Source organism: Paramisgurnus dabryanus, chromosome 6 (assembly GCF_030506205.2).
Source record: "Paramisgurnus dabryanus chromosome 6, PD_genome_1.1, whole genome shotgun sequence".
Classification (NCBI taxonomy): domain Eukaryota; kingdom Metazoa; phylum Chordata; class Actinopteri; order Cypriniformes; family Cobitidae; genus Paramisgurnus; species Paramisgurnus dabryanus.
This window is the reverse complement of record NC_133342.1, coordinates 8,756,666-8,778,250: the sequence shown is the minus strand read 5'-3', so window position 1 is coordinate 8,778,250 and position 21,585 is coordinate 8,756,666. Positions and strand designations below refer to the sequence as shown.

The 21,585-nt window shown below is 39.3% G+C and overlaps 1 protein-coding gene across 6 annotated transcripts in view; it reads right to left on the bottom strand.

The window, feature by feature from the left end:
* Nucleotides 1–21,585, bottom strand: part of adgrl2b.1 (adhesion G protein-coupled receptor L2b, tandem duplicate 1) — a 144,138-nt gene that overhangs the window by 26,638 nt on the left and 95,915 nt on the right. For all 6 annotated transcript variants that reach the window (XM_065262394.2, XM_065262395.2, XM_065262389.2 and 3 more), the window contains 5 exons: nucleotides 19,683–19,866; nucleotides 7,506–7,628; nucleotides 5,484–5,689; nucleotides 2,987–3,160; nucleotides 195–404 (listed from right to left, as the gene is read on the bottom strand). In XM_065262394.2, coding sequence (XP_065118466.1) covers nucleotides 195–404; nucleotides 2,987–3,160; nucleotides 5,484–5,689; nucleotides 7,506–7,628; nucleotides 19,683–19,866 — 897 coding nt within the window. The remainder of the gene's footprint in view (nucleotides 1–194; nucleotides 405–2,986; nucleotides 3,161–5,483; nucleotides 5,690–7,505; nucleotides 7,629–19,682; nucleotides 19,867–21,585) is intronic.

Genomic DNA, 21,585 nt, shown 5'->3' with positions numbered 1-21,585 from the left:
TGTCTGTAAATGATGCAACAGGTCGCTCAACTTTGTTGCATTGTCTGTGGTTAATGTTATAATCTCTAGGCATTATAAACACGTCTTCCATGTCACTTACATAAATCAACTCAAAATAAAAAAATCTTTCTCATCTTAACATTTTGTCTGTGCCTATTCACAATCACATAAACACCCAGAAAAACGTTCCCTACCGGAGGTTCAGTCATGTTGATGCCAACGAGGAAGAGGAGCTCGGCAATGAAGAGGTTGATGCAGAGATTCTTGTGGATGGTGTTGCGGTCACTCTGAAGGCCGCGGAAGAAGCAGAAGGTGAAGATACTGATGGCGAGGCAGACAAGCGAAACCGCAATGCCCATTCGAGTGATAACTGTCAGCAGGAGTTCATGGATGCTCCCCACACCCTTGAAAAGACACAAAAGACACGTCAAACGAACAAAAAATGACAGATTGAGAAATGGATAAAAAACATTTGGCAAAAAGACAATGAAAGGCAAATGCTTTTAAAAACGCTATTTAAATGATTTATGAAAGGGGACATATCATGAAAATATGACTTTATCAACCTATAAAATTTGAAAAAGTTAAAGTCAACTTAGTTTTGGTAATCCATTCTCTGCAAGCATGCGAAAAAATAGCTCATTGAAATCTGGCTCCCCTTGTGATGTCAGAAGGGGATAATACCACCCCTTAATCTGCACTATTCAACCCTGACACTGCCATTTAGTGCATAGGTCAGCTCATTTGCATATAAAGGGACACGACCAAAACGGCACATTTTCGCTCACACCTACAAAGTGGCAATTTTAACATGTTATAATAAATTATCTGTGAGGTATTTTGAGCTAAAACTTCACAAACGTACTCTGGGGACACCAAAAATTTATTTTACATCTTTAAAAAGTCTTCTGAAATGTCCCCTTTAATATACATGTTGATTGTTTTATTTATTACAGCTTTAAATCAAAGGGTTTTAAAATTGTCTATATATTTTTTTCTTGAAAAAAAAAATCTAATTTAGTTTTATTGATTATCTTAAAGTCGCCATGAAATGGAAGTAGCAATTGTCTTATTTTTCCTGTGGTGATGTATATCTGAGTAAATGGCTTCTGCAATGAATAAAGGTAGGGCAAGACTTAAATTTGTCCATGGAGAACATATTGGATCGTTTGAAGTTGTGTCATGTCGCTATTTGCTAATCGCTACGATCTTTTGCCGGACATCGCCCACCTGCCATATCATTTGACTGGAAGTAAAGTGAGATCGTTTTGAAGAGGGGAGGATAATTTTTTTTATAAAGCTCATTTGTAAAAAAAATCACAAATGACAGTCTTTCATTGCAACTTTAACTACATTTTAAAACATACATTTAAAAAACAGTTTTCAATGTGTCTATTAATTTGTTTATTTTAAATTGTTTTATTTATTTATTTTAAAATAAATATTTATTTTTAATTTAAAATTTTTTTTTAATGCGGCACTCCTGGTCTTCTAAACGCGGGTGAATTCATTGTAAACTGTAGTTTCATATTAGCTCAGTCCTACGATACAATCATGTCTAGTTTATATATAAACAGATGGCAGAATAAAAAGAAAGTATGGTAGGTTTAAGAAATCTAATTTATAATTATAGTAGCAGACTGCAACAATTTATGCGCAACTGGTTTTCTGAATAATTTACACGAAAAAGCTGAGAAGTTTGTGTTTCATGAATGAGGGTGGTTAAATTACAAAGGTTCAACATCTGGGCAAGACACTTAAACTCAGGTTACTCCGGAGAGACTGAACTTGTAATAAGTGAAGCACTTTGGTTAAAAGCCTCTGCTAAATGACTGCTTCATTAAAAACATTGATTATGAAACGAAAAACCTGTAATTAACAGTATCATTCAGTTTAAGCTTACGCTGCACACGTCTGCTGAGTCTGCCAGTTTAACTAAGATGGCCATTATCATTTATATCCACAAGCCATAAAACAATGATTCAGCAGAAGACATTAACTACTGTATTAGTTTAATTTTTCTGTTTCAAATAAATGAGAATATCTTATTGTGTCAGTGTTTAACAAATAATGATGGTATTAAACTCAAGGTTACGACAGATGTTAAAACTGGAATAAACGTAAGAACGCAGATAGCACTGGGAATCTTAATGTCACTAAAGATAGAAATATGACTTACAATAAATAAACGTATTTACGTTAACAGGAAACCGTGATGTCGTCTGTCATAACACGATATGCAATACTGACATCGATCGCTTGTCTACACGTCAGCCACTCTGAAGACCCCAGAGACGCCGCCGTGGCACATTCCCGGCAAAGGCTTATATATTTTTATTGGATATTCGAAGAAAATACGATTTAAGTTCTGGATTTAGTAAAACGCAATGGATAACCTTGAGTCCTCGAGTCTTTATTTCATTTGAACGTCTCACTCGTGACAGGCTTGAACTTTCCAGATGTCGCTACGAGGGTTGATGCTTCGGGCCTTAAACTGTGGTTAAATTTACAGCGGCTCTTTCAGTGACGGGGAAAGTTCATGGGCCAAAACCGTGTAAGTACCCGTACCACAAATCCCATAATTTCCACATTCATTACGGCTTAAACGATGGCTGCGTATGATATCGTGTCATTCGGGCGTAATTGCGCTTCTCCCAGAAACTTCTAACACAAGAGCTTCATTGATCAAACTAGACCGGGAATTATTTTTGTGCTTGGGGAGAGCGCTCTATTATGTTCATTTGTTCACTTGTAGAGATAAGTTGCTTGTGATGAAGGCAAATTACAGCCAATTTATTCCACCATATCATCAAAATGAAATGACATTCTGGAAACTCTGACTCAATATAAATCAGGATCATGCGAACAATGTACAGAAAGCTGGAAATTAGTATTGGAGAATAGCTGGGGACTTAATTATATAACTACACCACATGTTGATATGTGCTGTTGGACGTGCCACCACAGGGGACTAGCAGATACTTACCGCATGCTCTCGATGGGCCATCAGGATTGCAAAGTTGGTCAGGTGACTGCATGTACACGTGGTGTGAGTCTTGTTCGTCGCGATGAGTTTGCAGCCTTGCGTTGACCAGTATCCCATCATGCTCCTCTCCGAGTAGTTCCAGAAGGAGCAGTTTGGGTTGAAGTAGTTTTCGGTCTGATTAAAGGGATTTGAGAAACAAATTTGGTCAGGTGCAAGCTTTTGACCTTTAACCACATCAAATTTACCCAAGTAGTACATGTTCTTGGATCAACATTATACCAATCATAGCGTTAAAGCTTAATTTATAGTTCTGCGTATGACCTACGCCGCCATAGGCTACTCATCAGCTTTCATTCATATTTCTGCGTCGTTGTGCGTGTCGACATACAATTACACATGCAGATCACTAATATGCAATTTCCACAGGCATGTTACAGTATTAAGGCAAAACAGCTTGTGTACGTTATTGGAGACGCATCCGCAGTGATTGGGGTGAACTTTTGTTGTAGCTTGAGTTGTTAAATATCATTCCTCAGCTTGGTTCATCTTTGTTTTTACTGTCCAATGCTGGGAGGGGTTCCAGCAGACCAATCACAGTGTTTGCAGTCTGTGAAGAATGGACATGTTATTAAATTTTTGTAGAGGTGCATGTCAGGCTACGCAAAGCTGCGTAGGGCCTACAGCGAAGAGTCCTACGCAGAAGTATGAATCGGGCTTAACCCTCTTCTTTAGCCTTAAAGTCAGAGGGCAATGATTGGTTAATCCTAACCCCAAAATAAATCCTACCCCAATAAATAGAAGGCACTGATTGGCTCTGTATTGAAATTGTTTTGATTCTAGTTATTTTACTATTTTGGTGTGAAGCATCACAATGTTTTATCTTTCACTCTATTGTACATTAAAGCATATCCCATACGGCAAAAAATTTATTTCTTTCGCCAAAAATATGTTTTAAATATTCTACTCCCTATACTTTCCTGTCCTCTTTTTACTTACAGTTAAATAAAGGGAAAATGGCCCAAAAATATAATTATTAATATTATAATTTTTTATAATATATATTATTATATATGAAATAGAATTTTTGAAAATATATTTACTTTTAACTTTTATATATTAACATGTACTTCAAAATTTATTTCAGGGGCAACAAACACATTTTTATTTTTATAACCGATACAGCAAAAATATAAGTTTGTAGAAAATGTATAAAGTATAAAATGTCAAAGTATGTATAAAATATCAAATTATAATCAAACCTGTTATGTTTACAGGTACAAAGTATTTCTTCCAATGTGACATGAATATAAATGTTTCAAAATATAATTAAAAATATACAAAAATGGCCAAAAAAATACATATTGGTTGAAAAAATATTTTTGTAAATATATACAGTACAGGCCAAAAGTTTGGACAAACTTGACTATAAGTTAACTATGATCTTAAAAATCATTTAATCTGATGATGTATGGTTCATTGCTTGAAATACATTTGTAGACAAAAATATAGCTGTGCCAAATAGATTACTTACTGTTATTAAAAAAATAAACATTTATTTTACAATATTATTTTTGAAATAGATGACTTACACTGAATATCGAAAAAGCAGCCAATAAGAGCCCAGATTAAATGTTAAGTCCTTCATTATTCTTTAAAATTCATCCTTAAGTGAAACTATAAAGCTGCTTTATAAAATGACACAAGTATGGTTTTGCAATTTCTAGGCAAAGGGTGACTGCACTTCAGATGATAAAATATAACAGAGTTTTGATTTATTTTGGATGCTTTTAGTCACCAACATAATTCCCACAGTTGCATTTTTGTTATGCCATAGTTTGGACGAGTTTATTATTATTCTGTTTATCTAGAAAAAATATAAATAAAGAACGAGTGAGTGTGTCAAAACTTTTGGCCTGTACTGTATATATTTTACAATTTTGAAATGTATTTAAAATTGTATTTAAAAATATATTATTTTTGCCGTATGGGATAGACTGACCTTACAATGCACTGTAGAGCACATATGAAATTCAATAGTCTGTGTCTACTTTTACATTTAACATTTTTCTAATTTAATACAGCTCTCTCCGTTACATACAAACTGTATTATCTGCATTAAATTTGAATGATGTTAAATTGGAAAAACGTTCGGTCTGTCCCTCTTTTTCTTGAATAACCGTATGCGCTTGATGAGCTGGCAAGAACTTCACACGTTTGTTCAAAACCCGATGATCCATGTTATTCCAGCATGATCTGACAATAATCCAAAGAGCATCATGTGCGGGAAACCTGACCTTTTGTATGGAAAAGTAAACATGTGCGGCGTCCAAATTTGCTTATTTGATTAGTGACCCAGAAACAGAATTTGTCTTAAACGTTTCAAGATCCTAAACCGTTGTTCATTTCCAGGTTTACATTTTACATAGAAGACAGACAGAACAAAGTACAAAACACCTGAAATCAATAATTGTCTCTAACTAAGCATTTGATCCCTTACGTCCAGATGCTCCAGTGTGAATACAACCGGCTCGGACACGAACACTCGGCTGGACTCTTTGTTGATGGAGGCGGAGAGGATGTGGGAGTTGACGGTCAGGGTGTGGTTTTTGACTCCGCCCTCGCCCATCAGTCTCACTGTGGCGTTCTCGGTACTCAGGAAATTCCCCAGATGCTTATAAAGGACGAACACCAACTTGGCAACACCTTGAGTTCAAGACAAGAGAAGGATTTTAAAACTTTCGACATAAACACAACAAACGATAAAATATTATGTATTGCATGCCACCAGTGTTGGAGAAAGTTACTTTTAAAAGTAATGCATTACAATATTAAGTTACTCCCAAAAAAAGTAACTAATTGCGTTTCTTAGTTACATTTCATTGAAAGTAATGCTTACGTTACTTTTTATTTGCTTTTGCGTTACTTTTTCTTGGCTGAGGCTTCATCTCGTTCAGGCCTCGCAAGTGTTTTTATGACTGAAAAGTTCTGCATTCAAAAATTTTATTTTTCATCACAAAAATTCGAGCTCTGGATTACCATCTCAGGTTCTGACGTAAACTGTTTCCGCACAGGCGTGTACGCATAGAGTGCATAATGTGACTACGTGTAGTTTAATTCAATACATATTTTTTCAAATCAAATTAATTAAAACTAAAAAAGTAACTTGCATTACTTTTTTGAAAAAGTAACTGAAATATTAATGTGTACATTTATAAAGTAATGCGTTAATTTACTCGTTTCTTCATAAAAGTAATATTACGTAATGCACGTTACTTGTAATTAGAGCCCGGCCGATTTATCGTTTTGCCGATTTTATTGACCAACTTGAGCATGTCGCAGATATATCTGTATCGGCGTATAAGCCGCAGATATGCAGTCTATATGTACGCTTCTTACAGAACACATTAAATGCTTTTTAAGCTGTAAGTACTTGTTTATCCAGTAGAGCGCGCCCTATTGGTTGCTAATGCGCAACGTTACGCCCTCGCTAAATAAAAGAGGCGGAGAGTAGACGCTTTAGTTTTATGAAAGTTTTAAGTCCCGGCAGAACACTGTGGGTTTGCGTCATAAAAACGTTGTGCACTACATTAAACATTAGCCTACATCAGTATGTTGTCAGACAAGCATTGTCTTCTTAACGGTAAGTTGCTAACTAATTTGTAAAGTACATAACTTACTGTAAAGTTAATAAACAATTACTCCATACAACAAATAGTCCAATATAACGTTATTCTCGTCAAAACTGCCAATGATTTAAGTTATATATATTTTGTTCTGTTTGCGTTTTAAAGTTATTAATAATAAGTCAACTTTACTGTTTTGTGCACTTATATTAGAATCATTTTGGATAATAAAGTTTATTGTTAACTTGTTAAACACACCTGCCTATATAACATATCTTTGTCATGTTATTTTATGTGTTTGATCACATTTGTGAGTGATCATTGCAAAAAATGTATTTATTTATATACAGTATATTCTGTTAATGTATATAGTGTATTCTATGTACAGTACTGTAGTATATGTGTACTGTACTATAATATACAGATAAAAATATCGGTATATATTTATACCCCCAATATCTGTATCGGCCCAGAAAAATGCATATTGGTCGGGCTCTACTTGTAATGCGTTACCCCCAACACAGCATGCCACTGCCCTCTCAAATCCATCCATAAAGCAACGCATATCACGTATGACCACAAGGGGCGCTACATTAACACGTCAACTAATGTCATAAAGATTAAAGTTAGTTAAAGTTGATTTAACATACAAACACACTTATAGCTTGCTTCCAGACATTTAAAGATTCCTATCGCTCACTGTAACACAAGAACACACTTCAAGTATGTTCAACAGGACCATGTGCTTGTAATGCAATGCAATGCAATTTGTGTTTGCATACCGTGCAAAAAATATTTCTGGCCTTCGACGTGATATGCCTGCCTTGACTTCTTCAGAAATCCTCGAGTGAAGCTTATTCACTGGTGTGTTTTGCAATAAAAGTTTATTTGCTCACCGTTTTTACTGTTTAGTTTGACCATGTTGGCTGAGAGTTGAATCGTGGCTCCTCTCTTGCTGCTCTGTGGAAACCTGAAGTCTTGAATTTGGCCGTCAGTGCTCAACACGTACACGTCCAAAACTGAGCGTAAAAGAGAAAAACAGACACGCAGATTATTGGATGTACATCTGTAAAGACGGTTTTCTATTCTTTGGATTTTTACACAGTCACGCGATGCACGCATTCCACCAAACGCTCAAGCATGAAAAGTTCATTGTTAATTTTCTTTTGTGCAGTCACTGCCCAGCAATTTGGAAACTCAAACACCATAAACAGTGCAATTGTACCAGCGGTGATCTTGATCGAATTACTTTCAGAATAAAGGTCGGCCGAGAAGTTTTCCGACCTCGGATTCTGACAAAGAAAAGCGTTATCACGCCTCTATTCACTAACTGAAAAGATAGAGAACTTCGACCAATCAACAGACCCAATCAGATATCAGAAGTAAAAAGAACAGCCTGCTACCATATGAATGTCAAATATGCTCAAGATCAAAACTATCGTTGGGTTTTTACTCGGTTTCCCTGGTGGCTTGAGATAGCTCTGTACTTTGGCAGAGCTGATCTGGGCTGAGCCGCGGTGTGACTGTGGACCGCTCGAGTCAGCCCGAGCTCTCTTTGATGTGTGAAATTACCGTAAGGTCAAGAGGACATCGGTATCAACACAAACCCCTTTCCTCTTCTTCGCTCCAAACACGCTCCGCTCTTCCACTTCGTCTGACAGATGGAAAAAATAAAAACGTCTGCCTCTCTCTCCATCTCATGAGGTGAACGCCGTTGTGCGGCAGGAAATTTAATTAAAACAAAACTGTGTACGTCAAGGAGAAGAAGTTAAAGCTTTCTAATGCGCCTCAGGGCACTGCAATCTGCATTTTTTTACTGTATCGTATAATTTTCAAATAAGAAAAAAAATGTTAGGAAGGCATCGAGATGAACGCAGCAGAAATATTTTCTCATTTAAGCGGGAATGTTATCTTATTAACAATAACTGCTGTTTGCAAATTTACTAAAATATACCACAGCACTTTTCTAATTAAATCAAGTTAACTCGAGCTTTCATAAAACCTAAGCTACTTTATCACATTTATGGATAACTGGACTAAAATGAATGTTTAAATGATTTAGAATTTTGAAGTAAGGAGACACTTCACTTATAAAATAAAATTCTGTCATCGCTTTACGTGACCTTCCTGTAAAAGGACACGGGAGCTATTAAGCATCCAAAAGATTGAGACGTGTCATGACAGAAGTCCATATGATTTGTGCGCTATAATCCCATATGACAGTTTGTGATAGGAGCTTTAGCTCTCATATCCCTTTCATTGTGCACACATTCGGTTATGGCGATTATTTGACATTCAAACGGTAACAAAAACGAAATACGCCACTTTTAAAGGTGCCGTAAAATGCAAAACTGTATTTATCTAGGCATAGATGAATAATAAGAGCTCTGTACATGGAAATAACACATCGTGAGCTTTAAACACGATCGAGATGTACACATTACGTATTAAATTAAGTACAATGCTGTTACAATGACAAAAACAAAGTTGTGACTGCTGAGTTAGCGCTATATGCTAGTTAACGCTATATGCTAATGTTTAAGCTGAAGTTCTACTATTGACGTTACAGTTATGTTTTGAAGTCCATACTGAAAAAAACACAAACTTACCACTCTGAAACGTCCTTTAACAATCTCCAAACAATTGATTATTACTCAAACATAAGGTTTGTTTATACACACACAGAGCTACTGAAGGAGCTTCTCTGAGAAACAGCCAATCAGAGCAGAGCTCAACATTATTATTCATGACCCTCCAAATAAGGTAATAATAGACCATTTCATTCTAAAGGCAAATCCTTGGGTTGGAAATGGACATGTAAAAACGTCTCTGAATAATTTTGGCACTTATTAAAGCCACAAACCTTCTATGTAGCTTTCAACAACAAATTATTTCAATGCATTCTTTGGCACCTTTAATACAATAAAGAGAAAAGTAGGCTGGATATTCTGTAAATGTGCTCCTTTTCTGTTCCAGTACAAAAATGGAAAATAAAAACTACTGTATAACACAAAAAGGTTTGGAATATGTTAATGATTGGGGTGAATCTATCATTCGAAAAACATGACTAGCATAGCGCAAGTTTAAGGAGAAATTTTCATGCAGACGACTTGAAAATCAAGGAGGTGGAAAACTATTGAGCCAAGGTTAAAGGGAAAACCATGGCAACCCGGAGGCCTGTGCAGTGAAACGACAGATGAGTGCACAAAGCTGACTTATATGAATGAGATCACATTACTAATAAACTCCGCTGGCAGGGCCCTGGGCTGGATTCTCGCTATGTGAACAGTGAAATCAAGGCTGCCGCATGCTGAGACCTGAGCTAAATCTATTCTGTTTCAAATCCCACCTCTCTGTCTGTCTCAACGTTTTCACTAGCAGTAACTGCATCCATTCGAAATGACAAAAATAACGATATCTGCTTACTAAGACGCATCCAAAAAGTCTACCTAAATCACAAATGTAATGCACAATAGCGTCAGTGTTGGTGACAATATGTACCGTAGACTCTTTATCTGATGCCAACTGTATATATAATTCCTTAATAGATTTAAACTCTTTAGCAGACATAGTCATGATTCCCAGAATGGAAAAGGGACTTTCCTTTAACCTAAAACTTCTTGTCATATTAGATTTGTAGGAATACTTCACCAAAAATAAAATTACTCTTTTGAGATTTATTTGAAGGGATAGTTCACCCAAAAATGAAAATCCTGTCATCATTTTCTCATCCTCATGTTGTTTTAAACGTAACCATTGACATTTGTTTAAGATGTTGTTAGATGTTGTGTTCATCAGAAAAAAAGAAATTCACAAAAGCTTAAAACAACATGAAGTTGTGAGTAAGGCTGCACTTACACTTTAAGTCCTAATGTCATGGTTCTGCCATCTTGTCCTTTGTTTTATCTAGTCTTGTGGCAGAACCATGACAGACCCATGTTTTGTGTGAGAGCACTGGCTTTGTTTATTCCTAGCCATGTGCTCTCAGTCTCGTCTCTTGACCCCGCCCCCTTGTTTCCTCATTAAATCCAATTATTGTTTGATTTATATCACCTGTTCCCCTCTTGATTTGTTCCCCTATTTAATCCTCTTGTATTCATTGTCCTGTGCTTGTGCATTGTGCCCTTACCTGTGAGTACTCTGTTAAAAGTCAAGTCTAGTGTTTATATATATCAAGTGTTTTTGTCTAGTTTATTGTTAAGTGTACCCAGTTAAGTGTAGTTATAGTCTAGTCTTGTTTAGTGTTCACTTCCTGTGTTAGTATCTTGTTTATATTGTTTTGCCCCCTCGTGGGTTTTTGTTTTCAGTTTTGTCTCAATAAAAGTCTTTAGTGTTCATCTCAGTCTGCATTTGGGTTCATCCTTCACCAAACCATAACAGAATGCACAAGCCAATACAGAACCCAGCAGACAACCCATGTCGTCCCGCCAGGCGGCAGTCGGCTGACCTACAACTGTGGTGGCAGTCGACAGCCGCCGACATGAAGATGGGCAGGGCCCCATTTCCTCCCCAGCAAGAGAGGACCCTGAGGGGGTATGCCCAGTATGTGGAAGCGAGGAGGGTTTTGTTGCCAGAGACCCTCCTCAACTCCTACTTTATCGCGGGTCTCAACGTCCCTCCTCCCTTGCCTGAACGGGAGGGCCTGATCCGCCGCCCGTTCCGTGAGGTTGTGGACCAGTTGTGTCGGGAGGAGCTTCCCACCAGGGCATCACCATCTGCCACTCTGCCTACCATTCCAGAGGGCCGCACCATCTGTGTGGTGACTTTGGAGGACCCGGCTCTCACCACTCCAGCTCTCGAAGGCTCTTCCCAGCCTGCCGACCTCCGGGGGAAGCGCGAGAGGAGGATCTCGTGGGAGTCAGCGTCCGAGGGGTCCTCCACAGATCTTGCCACTCCCACCACGGCGCTCATCCCACCTGCTCCGTTCACCGCACCACGTCCACGCAAGAAGAGGAGGAGGAGAGGGGTTGTGGACCCTCAGCCCCTGCCGTCTGCGCAGCCACCGCTGCAGCCTCTGCCGTCTGCGCAGCCACCGCTGCAGCCTCTGCCGTCTGCGCAGCCACCGCTGCAGCCTCTGCCGTCTGCGCAGCCACCGCTGCAGCCTCTGCCGTCTGCGCAGCCACCGCTGCAGCCTCTGCCGTCTGCGCAGCCACCGCTGCAGCCTCTGCCGTCTGCGCAGCCACCGCTGCAGCCTCTGCCGTCTGCGCAGCCACCGCTGCAGCCTCTGCCGTCTGCGCAGCCACCGCTGCAGCCTCTGCCGTCTGCGCAGCCACCGCTGCAGCCTCTGCCGTCTGCGCAGCCACCGCTGCAGCCTCTGCCGTCTGCGCAGCCACCGCTGCAGCCTCTGCCGTCTGCGCAGCCACCGCTGCAGCCTCTGCCGTCTGCGCAGCCACCGCTGCAGCCTCTGCCACGGTCTCGTCTGCGCTGCCGGACGCAGCGCCCCCTGTCACGGTCTCGTCTGCGCTGCCGGACGCAGCGCCCCCTGTCACGGTCTCGTCTGCGCTGCCGGACGCAGCGCCCCCTGTCACGGTCTCGTCTGCGCTGCCGGACGCAGCGCCCCCTGTCACGGTCTCGTCTGCGCTGCCGGACGCAGCGCCCCCTGTCACTGTCTCGTCTGCGCTGCCGGACGCAGCGCCCCCTGTCACGGACTCTGTCTCGTCTCCGCTGCCGGACGCAGCGCCCCCTGTCACTGTCTCGTCTCCGCTGCCGGACGCAACGCCCCCTGTCTCGGTTCCTGTCTCGTCTCCGCTGCCGGACGCAGCGCCCCCTGTCTCTCCAGCTCCTTCTGTTGCTTCCTCCCCAGCACTGTCAACCCGTTCGTCTGCCTGGTCCCCTGCCACTGTCTCCATGTCCTCCCTGAACTCTCTCCCCTACCCAGTGAGTCCTGGCTCGCCCCCGTCTGCTCCCTTATCTACCCCTACCACGCCCTGGAACCCTACCTTGCCTCCTTTTGTACCCCTTACCCAGTCTGCATCCCCAACCAAGCCTGTTCCCTCCAAGATCCCCACCAAGCCTGCCCGGACTCCTCGTCCCAAGCCCTCCACTACCCCGGAACCCAAGATCCCTTGCCCACCCAGCTCCACCCTACCTGGACTTCCTCACCTGAACTCTGTTTTGCCTCCGCCCCCCCTCCCTTGTTTATTGTTTTTATTGTGTCACCCCAACCCTTTTGTAATTCTTCATTGTTTACCATTGCTGTTATTTGTCATGTTTTTTTGGGTTCTGTCTAGTTTCCAGTCTGTCATGTCTCGTGTTTAGTGTTCCCCTGGGGAGCGTCTGGTAGCCGCTCCTTAAGGGGGGGGTTCTGTCATGGTTCTGCCATCTTGTCCTTTGTTTTATCTAGTCTTGTGGCAGAACCATGACAGACCCATGTTTTGTGTGAGAGCACTGGCTTTGTTTATTCCTAGCCATGTGCTCTCAGTCTCGTCTCTTGACCCCGCCCCCTTGTATCCTCATTAAATCCAATTATTGTTTGATTTATATCACCTGTTCCCCTCTTGATTTGTTCCCCTATTTAATCCTCTTGTATTCATTGTCCTGTGCTTGTGCATTGTGCCCTTACCTGTGAGTACTCTGTTAAAAGTCAAGTCTAGTGTTTATATATATCAAGTGTTTTTGTCTAGTTTATTGTTAAGTGTACCCAGTTAAGTGTAGTTATAGTCTAGTCTTGTTTAGTGTTCACTTCCTGTGTTAGTATCTTGTTTATATTGTTTTGCCCCCTCGTGGGTTTTTGTTTTCAGTTTTGTCTCAATAAAAGTCTTTAGTGTTCATCTCAGTCTGCATTTGGGTTCATCCTTCACCAAACCATAACACCTAATGCACAGATCCAACATTTTGACCATATCCGATTTTATGACACGCCTTATATCCGATGTCCGTGTTTACATTAAACTCCCGCCCAGACAGAATGTTAGCTTAACTGGGGATACTGCATCATCATCACTTATTTAAAAGTAAAGGCCATTGTTAATGATTACCCTTCGGCATCATCATCATCATCCACATTGTCTTTGTCATCACGTTTCCAGATAAAAGTTAAAGGGCTCTATTTTAACGATCTGAAACGCAAGTGCGAAGCGCAACGCGCAAGTGAGTTTGTGGGCGGATCTTGGGCGCTGTTGCTATTTTCCCGGCGTGAGAAATAACTCTTGCGCCGGGCGCAAATCAATAAGAGGTTGGTCTGAAGTAGGTTCATTATTCATAGGTGTGGTTTGGGCGTAACGTCAAATAAACCAATCAGAACGCTAGCCAACATTCCCTTTAAACGCAAGGGCGCAAGTTCCATGGCGGGTTGCTATTATTATGACGGATTTACCAGGCGCACGCCAGGAGCGGTTTACAGCCGAGGAGACCCACGTTCTTGTACGGGGGAATCCCACGCTTGCCAGCATAAATCGGGCACGCCGTGTAACGGGAGGTGGATCTGCCTCAGGACTTGACGCCAGCAGAGGACATCGCTGTGTCCACCCTCACCGCTGAAAGGGTTTGGGGGGTTTGAAATCGGACCCAAGAAACGCAAGCAAGGTCCAACCCCAAAGTACTCTTACAAATCAAGTTCATATACATTAAGGTTTCTTATGAAAACATTTTAACTATTATTTACATAAAATAAACGTAATACAGCCACACAACAAAGTTATGAAAATATTTTAATCGTTATTTGAATGAGAATAAATAAAAAATATCACCACAATGCTCACCACTATGATTCCCCTTATCTCGTGTATTAATATTTTTAAGTGTAACAATTTATGATTTGCAAAAATAACTGTTGCATCTGTGTAGATTAGATAAGCAAAGTGTATGCGCGTTGTGCACGCTATACATTATGGTCAAGCATGCGCCCTTAAAATAGCATAATGAACCACGCGCAACGCGCCACTGACTTTAGACTAGTTTTTTTTGGTTAGTAGCGCAATTGTTTTTTGAAACTGCAAAATAGCATAAGAGATGGTTTGCGCCGCAACACGCCTCCTTTTTGCGCTGAACCGCCCAGGGAGCGCAAGTTCATTCCCTAGTTTGCTGACGTGCATCTGTGGAGGGAAAAACCCCGCTGTGCGCCGGCGCAAAATACGAATGATACATGCGTCACTGACAAAGTCAATTGCGCTGGGTGCAAGATAGGGCCCCATATGTTGTTTGTCATAGTACATGGACAACTTTTTAGTTCTCATAACCTAAACATGAGTTTGTAAATGCATAAATTGAATGTAATATCATGTTGCAGTAATGATAATCAAAAAAAAAAAAAGTTAATATTCTATAGTTCAGACCTTAGCATGGATTTCGTGAAAATCACCCATTTGGAAGTGGCTCAGATTGGATAGGAAAAAATCGGATCTTGGTAAAAAAACAAATTGTGTTTACACACGTGCAGCAATATCCGATCTGTGTCAGATGTGAGCACTAAATCCAATTTTATGCCAGTGTAAATGCAGCCTAAATGATACAAAATTTTCATTTTTGGATGAACAATCCCTTTAAGCTCCAAACCTATATAGCCAAGTCGTTAAGGCTATTTTATTTGATCTTTTTTTATCCATTTTAAGCTTGAGAGCGACAGGATCCATTCTTGAGTTCCACGGAAAACCTGAGTGCTCGTGTCATGCGTGTCAAAGTAGTGACATAAGAGTATGTAAATAATAAAAATACAAATTCTGGATCAACAAATCATTTTAATTTGTCTACATCAACATTATACTACATTTGCAAGCCATTTTCATTCCCACATTATGATGTATTTATCCATTGGGAACAGATCTGATCCTGGAAAGTGGCAGTTTCCACTCGATGACGGCAGCTAAAGGAGAAAGCCCTGTCAGACGTAAAGTGAGCTATTACATTCTGATGAAAGATTATAAAATCAAATCTTTTTTTCTTTTTTGGAATAACATGCACTGATGAATAGTTTACAACCAGTGCATAAATTGGTTCGTTTTCGATTCCGTGTTGACTTTAATCAAAGGCCAATTACCATAATCCAGATTATCATGATGAAATCAGATAATATGAAGCTATGACCTAATAACTGAACAGTCTGAAATGGCATTTCCTTTCTATAAAAAGAAAATAACTTAATTGGTGGCTTTTAGTGTTCATGGGAATATTTTTATATTTAAGTGCTTTAGCCAAAACATGGTACCTTTTCTATTTAATACAACAAATGTGCTTTTATCTAGAATAACCAGGGGTTGGACGGTTACTAAAAGAGTTAAAGTCTGTGTGAAGTCATTTCAGAGAATTGTTATATTATAAATGTTAGAAATGTTTTGCTGAAACACATAATACGTTTTCCACATTTCTGCGTTCAAGATTATTTGGGCGGCGCCCCTAACACATTCACAAGCATCCATTCAGGTTGTAGCAGTTTTTGAAAGTTGAGACGGCACATTTTCCACGAGTGAGCGTGGTTTCAGCATTCACAACAAACATGCCCCCAGTTTTTGAGAGCACAAAATCCTGCCTGTTTATCTCAAGATTCATTAACTTATTTTATTTAAGCATGCCTTCAATATTTATCTAATGGATTATTAACTACTGTTAAAAATTTCTGTAGAAACGACAGTATTAATGGCAGCTGTTTGCCAGTAACTTATTGTAGATTTAAATGGATGTTATTTACTGGAAACAGTTTGTTCAAAGTTAAATGAACATTAAACATTAACAAGTCTTTATCTTTACAGAATAAAACTAAAATAACAGCCTCAAGCAAAGCATTCTGGAAACCAAAATCTGAAAAAAAAATAAAAGCAGAAAAAGGTTGATGAGGATTTCTGGTTCCCAGAATGCTTCGCATGAATCTGTTTTATAGTTTTATGCTGTAAAGACAAAGACTAGTTATTGTTTAATGTTCATTTAACTTTGAACAAACTGTTGCCAGTAAATTACTGACAAACAACTGCACAACTAAGGCATTTTTTTACAGATAACTTTAGATCTACTTTAGTGCTGTAAAATGAACAATTTGAAAAAAAACTATAATCTGAGTACTTTGTGACCTGGATTGCCAGACTAAATCTATCCCTAAAAAAGCCTTAACCTAACCTAAATCAAAAAAAAAAAATTCACAATATACTACAATAAATTAGCTCATATCAACTTAATTGAAAGACCCATAGTCATACAGCACAACTCTAATCTTTCTGCATCTACTACATGACCTAAGGGCAGATTTGAAATCTCACTGGCATTACCTTTCCGAGTTCTGCTTTATCTTTACCATTTTGTTGTCATAGTTGATAAACATTTTTGGTGTTTCCCAAGGTTCTGTTTTAGGGCCGCTTCTGTTTGCCACTTCATAATATTTACCTTGTGCAAAAACATTTCGGTTTATTTTATAAATCGCAACAATTCTTATGATTTTGTTTGCATAAACAAAGAACTAACCAGAACAAACACAAGTTAAGTGCTCAAGTTATGTCTCAGTTGGGTCTGGAGCCACTTGTAGGTCACACAGTGGGATAAGATGGGTTGCAGTAAGGCGCTTGCTTGACAATAGGGGTGAACGACACAAGAACAGTTTAGTCCAACTAATGACAGGCAATGAAAATGATTTTAATATGATATATGATAAAATATGATACATATTTACAATTAAATATATTGGTGGGTCCCAGGATAGATTATACCTATTTAAGTGGGTCGCGATATAAAAAGTTTGGAAAATCCTGTTTTACCACACTGTCACATCATTGGCAAATTTTCTACAGTCCACATGTAGATGTGTACAGCTCGTGGACTGGGTGAAGAATAATAAACCTTGGTTGGAAATCTTAAGATAGGCTGAAATGAAACCGCAAATGTGATCTGAGACTTGACTCATTCTCTGTAAACTCTTGTCAGAGTCACATTCCAGCAAATCAGTGAATCCTGTTTTCTCCGCCGCTTAGCAGATTCTCATATCTCCGGATATAAACATCGCAATCAGTGAACTGATTTTTTGAGCCAGGATCGAATCTGCCGGGAAAGGTTCCCTAAACGAAACATCAAGCGTTTGCAGCGTTTAGAGTTACTTTACGCTGTCTTCTCGTTCTGTGGACTGACAGGGAAAGGTGATATCCGCAGAGACGAGCGTAGGGGTGCGCGCTGTGTTAAAAGAAGAGCACGAAGGATTCTGCAAAAAGTAGCCTTTTGATCTACTAAGGCCTGGACCTACTGGCGGGCTGATATCCTCCCAAACGTTTTTCAAAAGTGACATGGACTACCTTGCTGTGAGATCTGTAGATTGTTAAAATGCTTGCACAGCACGATTAAAACGTGATCAATTCAATCATCGCTTATATCGAGAATTTCATCATGAGAAATTTTGGTTTAAAATATTATTCTGTGGAGAACATCCTGCAATTGAAAAACATAACGGAGCAAAGCAGTATTTTAAAAAAACATGTTCAGTCAAGTATAGTTTAAATCATATCTGAACACCAGCAAACTTTCACTCAAAACATCAGAGGATGAAGCTGCTGTCGAAAGACTCGTCCAAGCTGTTCTGTCGGATATCCATACTGTGCAGTCTGCTTTAATGCATGTTTGATAAATAATAGATCTCTGCTTTACACTTCCTTTACCTCTGAGGATCTGCTCAGAAAAACTTCTACATCCACATTTCAGAAATGAACGCTGTATCCATTTCTACCAATAGCTGTTCACCGCAAGTGGCCGATCACATGGGACAGATTTCGTTTTAAGTGTTGGTTTATGCAAACATGAACTAGGTCGACGTGTTTGACTGCTGTTACGTTTTTTCGATATCTCACACCATGAGTTGTGTTTTTAAGATGTCAAGTTAAGTTAGAAAAAAGTTCAAGTTAGAAATGCGTTTTTTTAGAAATGCACTGGCATTCTATTGCAACAATGTGATTTGTGGGATTAGTTGCATGTAAATGCAGCATTTCTCTTTCTTGAAAATTATTCTCATAAAAACAATCAGTTTTGTCTTAAAGTAAATGCAAAGAGTTCTGAAAGAAATCAGATGTGCATTTCAGTATATGGATTCACGCTCCAATAGTATGTAAAATTGCTTTTATCGGCCGATACCGAATATTGGCCGATATATCGGTGCATCTCTACTTGAAACCATTATTTTTGGAGGTGAACTGGTAAGATAGACTATTCTGAATGCATCAGTGTTGAGGCCCATTATTAATTCTTTGATAAGTTATCTTGTCAATTAAGAGAAAACATTTGCAAAAAAAAAAAAAAAAAACGTGTTCCTGATTAATTTTTCTGTTAATCTGCAATTAACCGCGATTATCCACTAGATGGCGCACCTCCCAATTCATGAATAAACTGAAGCCAAAATGTTATTTACTTATTTTTAACTCCGTGCATGTTTTTAAAATCATTCTGAATCTGATTTCTAACAAAATTCCACAAAAATGCAATTATTTCAGCTTTTTGCTAAAACATTTGTATTTAAAAAATACCCATATTTAAGAGTGTATCAGAGAAAAATAAAATAAGATAGGATGAAACTTTTTTCATGTTTTGTTTGTTTGTTTATTGTTTGATTGAAAGCAGAGGGTCTGTTCTTTCATTTGATATATTTGTATGTTTTTATATTTATTTAAATATAGGCATTTTTTAAAACGACACAAAATCACAAAAAATGCTGGCGGGCAACTTTTCAAAAAATGTCTGGCGAGGAATGAGTTAAAGCAAGGTATTAAATGGCAGCAAATAATGCATTGATACCACAGTTAAGAAACTTCAATGTTTAAAGTTTGTTTGTGAAAAAACTACAACAAAAGAAGTTTATATTCAAACCTGACACAGCATTTGGCATTCACACTTGTGTCTTATGTAACAGCCTGTACTGAAATGGCCCTAAGACGAGCATGCTGGCACTTGAGGACTTTGAGAACAAGAGTATGCACTACAATAACGGTTGAACTCACTCAGAGAAATAGTGAAAGGTAATCTTACTCCCTGCCTCCCTCCCGCACAGCCACTTGCCAATTCTAATTCTTACCAAATGGGTTTCGTAAACCATCACTAAGCGTCGGCCCTGACAGGTGGCTCGACGCGAAACCTCGTCATATATTTCAAAAGTTAAAGGCTGATGTAAAATGACTCACTGATGTTCTCGGCAGGCACTCTGACGACAGCGGGCTCGATCAGGTTGTCTGCAAGGACAAAGGCTCCTTCCTCCAGGGTATCGAGTAACATGGTGGCAGCGTGTGTTTGCTCTGTGGAATTCATGTCCTCCCAGGATTTAAGGGCTTCTGGCCTCAGGAGGTTGTCAACCGTGTCCACAATGGCCTGTAACCATGGAAACAAGAGACATGACAGGCAGTTGATATTTCCCCCCCTTTCTCGGGATGAAGGATTCGGCACATGGAGCACACAAGGGACGACAGAAGCAAATGAGACTTGTGACAGGCAAGAACAACTATAATGGGAAATGAAACAGTTTTTGGATCTGTAAAAAAAGTGCAATCGGACCAAACACGTGTTGTTTGCCTTGACGATAAATGCTAGCGTGTGTTTGTGTGTGAACTTTGCCATTGAAGATCATTGGGTTTAAAAACAAATAAACAAAAATAATAAAATAAAAATTCGCTATTGGTAATTATTTTAAAGACATTAATTTGTTTCAAAAATTGTTTTTCATACACTGTGGTTGGTATCTGCTACTAAAGTAGACTCTGGGGAACACAAACCCCTCTATGGGAATTAATGCTTTAAATTAGTGGTTTTATACAAATTAATTGGATTTTTAAAGTCTAGGTATCCCACTACAGACTTAAGTCCACTCCCAGCAGCTGCCAACTGCTTTGAGGAAGCGAATGCTACACAACGTACATGATTGCCGTATTACATTTCCTCTTGGGGATCAATAAAGCTCGCCTTCCTATCTGTAACAGGATCTAACCGTAACGCTGTCAAAAAAAAATCTTCCCGTAAAGTAAAAAGCGCTATCGGGCAGGAAAACCACTTGCAGCATACAGAAAGGCTGGTGATAAATGGCATATTCTCATTTGTATCCAAGAGGAATCGTTTCATTTCCTAAGGCCTCGACGAGGATGTAATTAAATTAAAGTATCCCAAGGCGACTGCAGTGGCAGAGGATGATTTTAACATGGTGTCAATCTATAGACAGCATTACAGAGGCAAGTGAAGGAACTTAAAAGAAATGATCCACCCTACCCTACGTAGTAGTATGGGCAGGGAATGGATTAGCGCATATCTGTGAATGGACATTTTAAAATGAGTTTTGGAATAGTATCAACTTCTTTTCATAAAAATGCTGATGTTTTTCTGTTTTTGTCAACAGTCTTTAAGTTTTATTTTACAAGAAACTAAAAGGTCTCACTAGCTGTCTCAGAAAGAAGTGCTTCTGAAATGAAAATTGCTTCTTTTCTAGAAATAACTCTGAAAGAAACTTTTTTTGGATGACACACAGTACTGATTCATCTCCAGATCCTCAAGTGCCTCTGGTTTTCTAAAGGCTTCACAGTAATTTAGGAGCTTTGTTGCAGAATAAACTACAGCTTGCAGTTCATTTTTAATGCTTAAAATGCTGATTTATAGAGCAGATCGAAGATCTTATTTACATTAATTGTGACAAAAATTACCTGACAAAGTAATAAAAAATAATTACGCTTAGACAAAAAGCCATACATTTTTTGTCTCCATAAAATGGGAAAAACTGCTTTTCTGGAAAAAAGTTCAATTGCAAATTCTAGTTAAAACTAACATTGTCTTCTTTTTCACATCATTACGTATTTCCAAGTGAAACGGCCTTTGAAAACAGAAAAATGTAGGGCGAGACTTCGTTCATGTGGTTGGGTTGTTGGAAGTTGGGCCATCACAGCAATCTTTTTCCAGGCAGAAACAAGTTTCCGATAGCTCCGCCCTCTCACTATTGCTCGTGACAGGAAGTGAAGAGGTTAGAGGGTAACTAAACACCTGGGGCACGTTCAAACTCACACCGGTGCGCAACGTTTTGCTACGGTTTCCGGGTTGAACGACATGTTT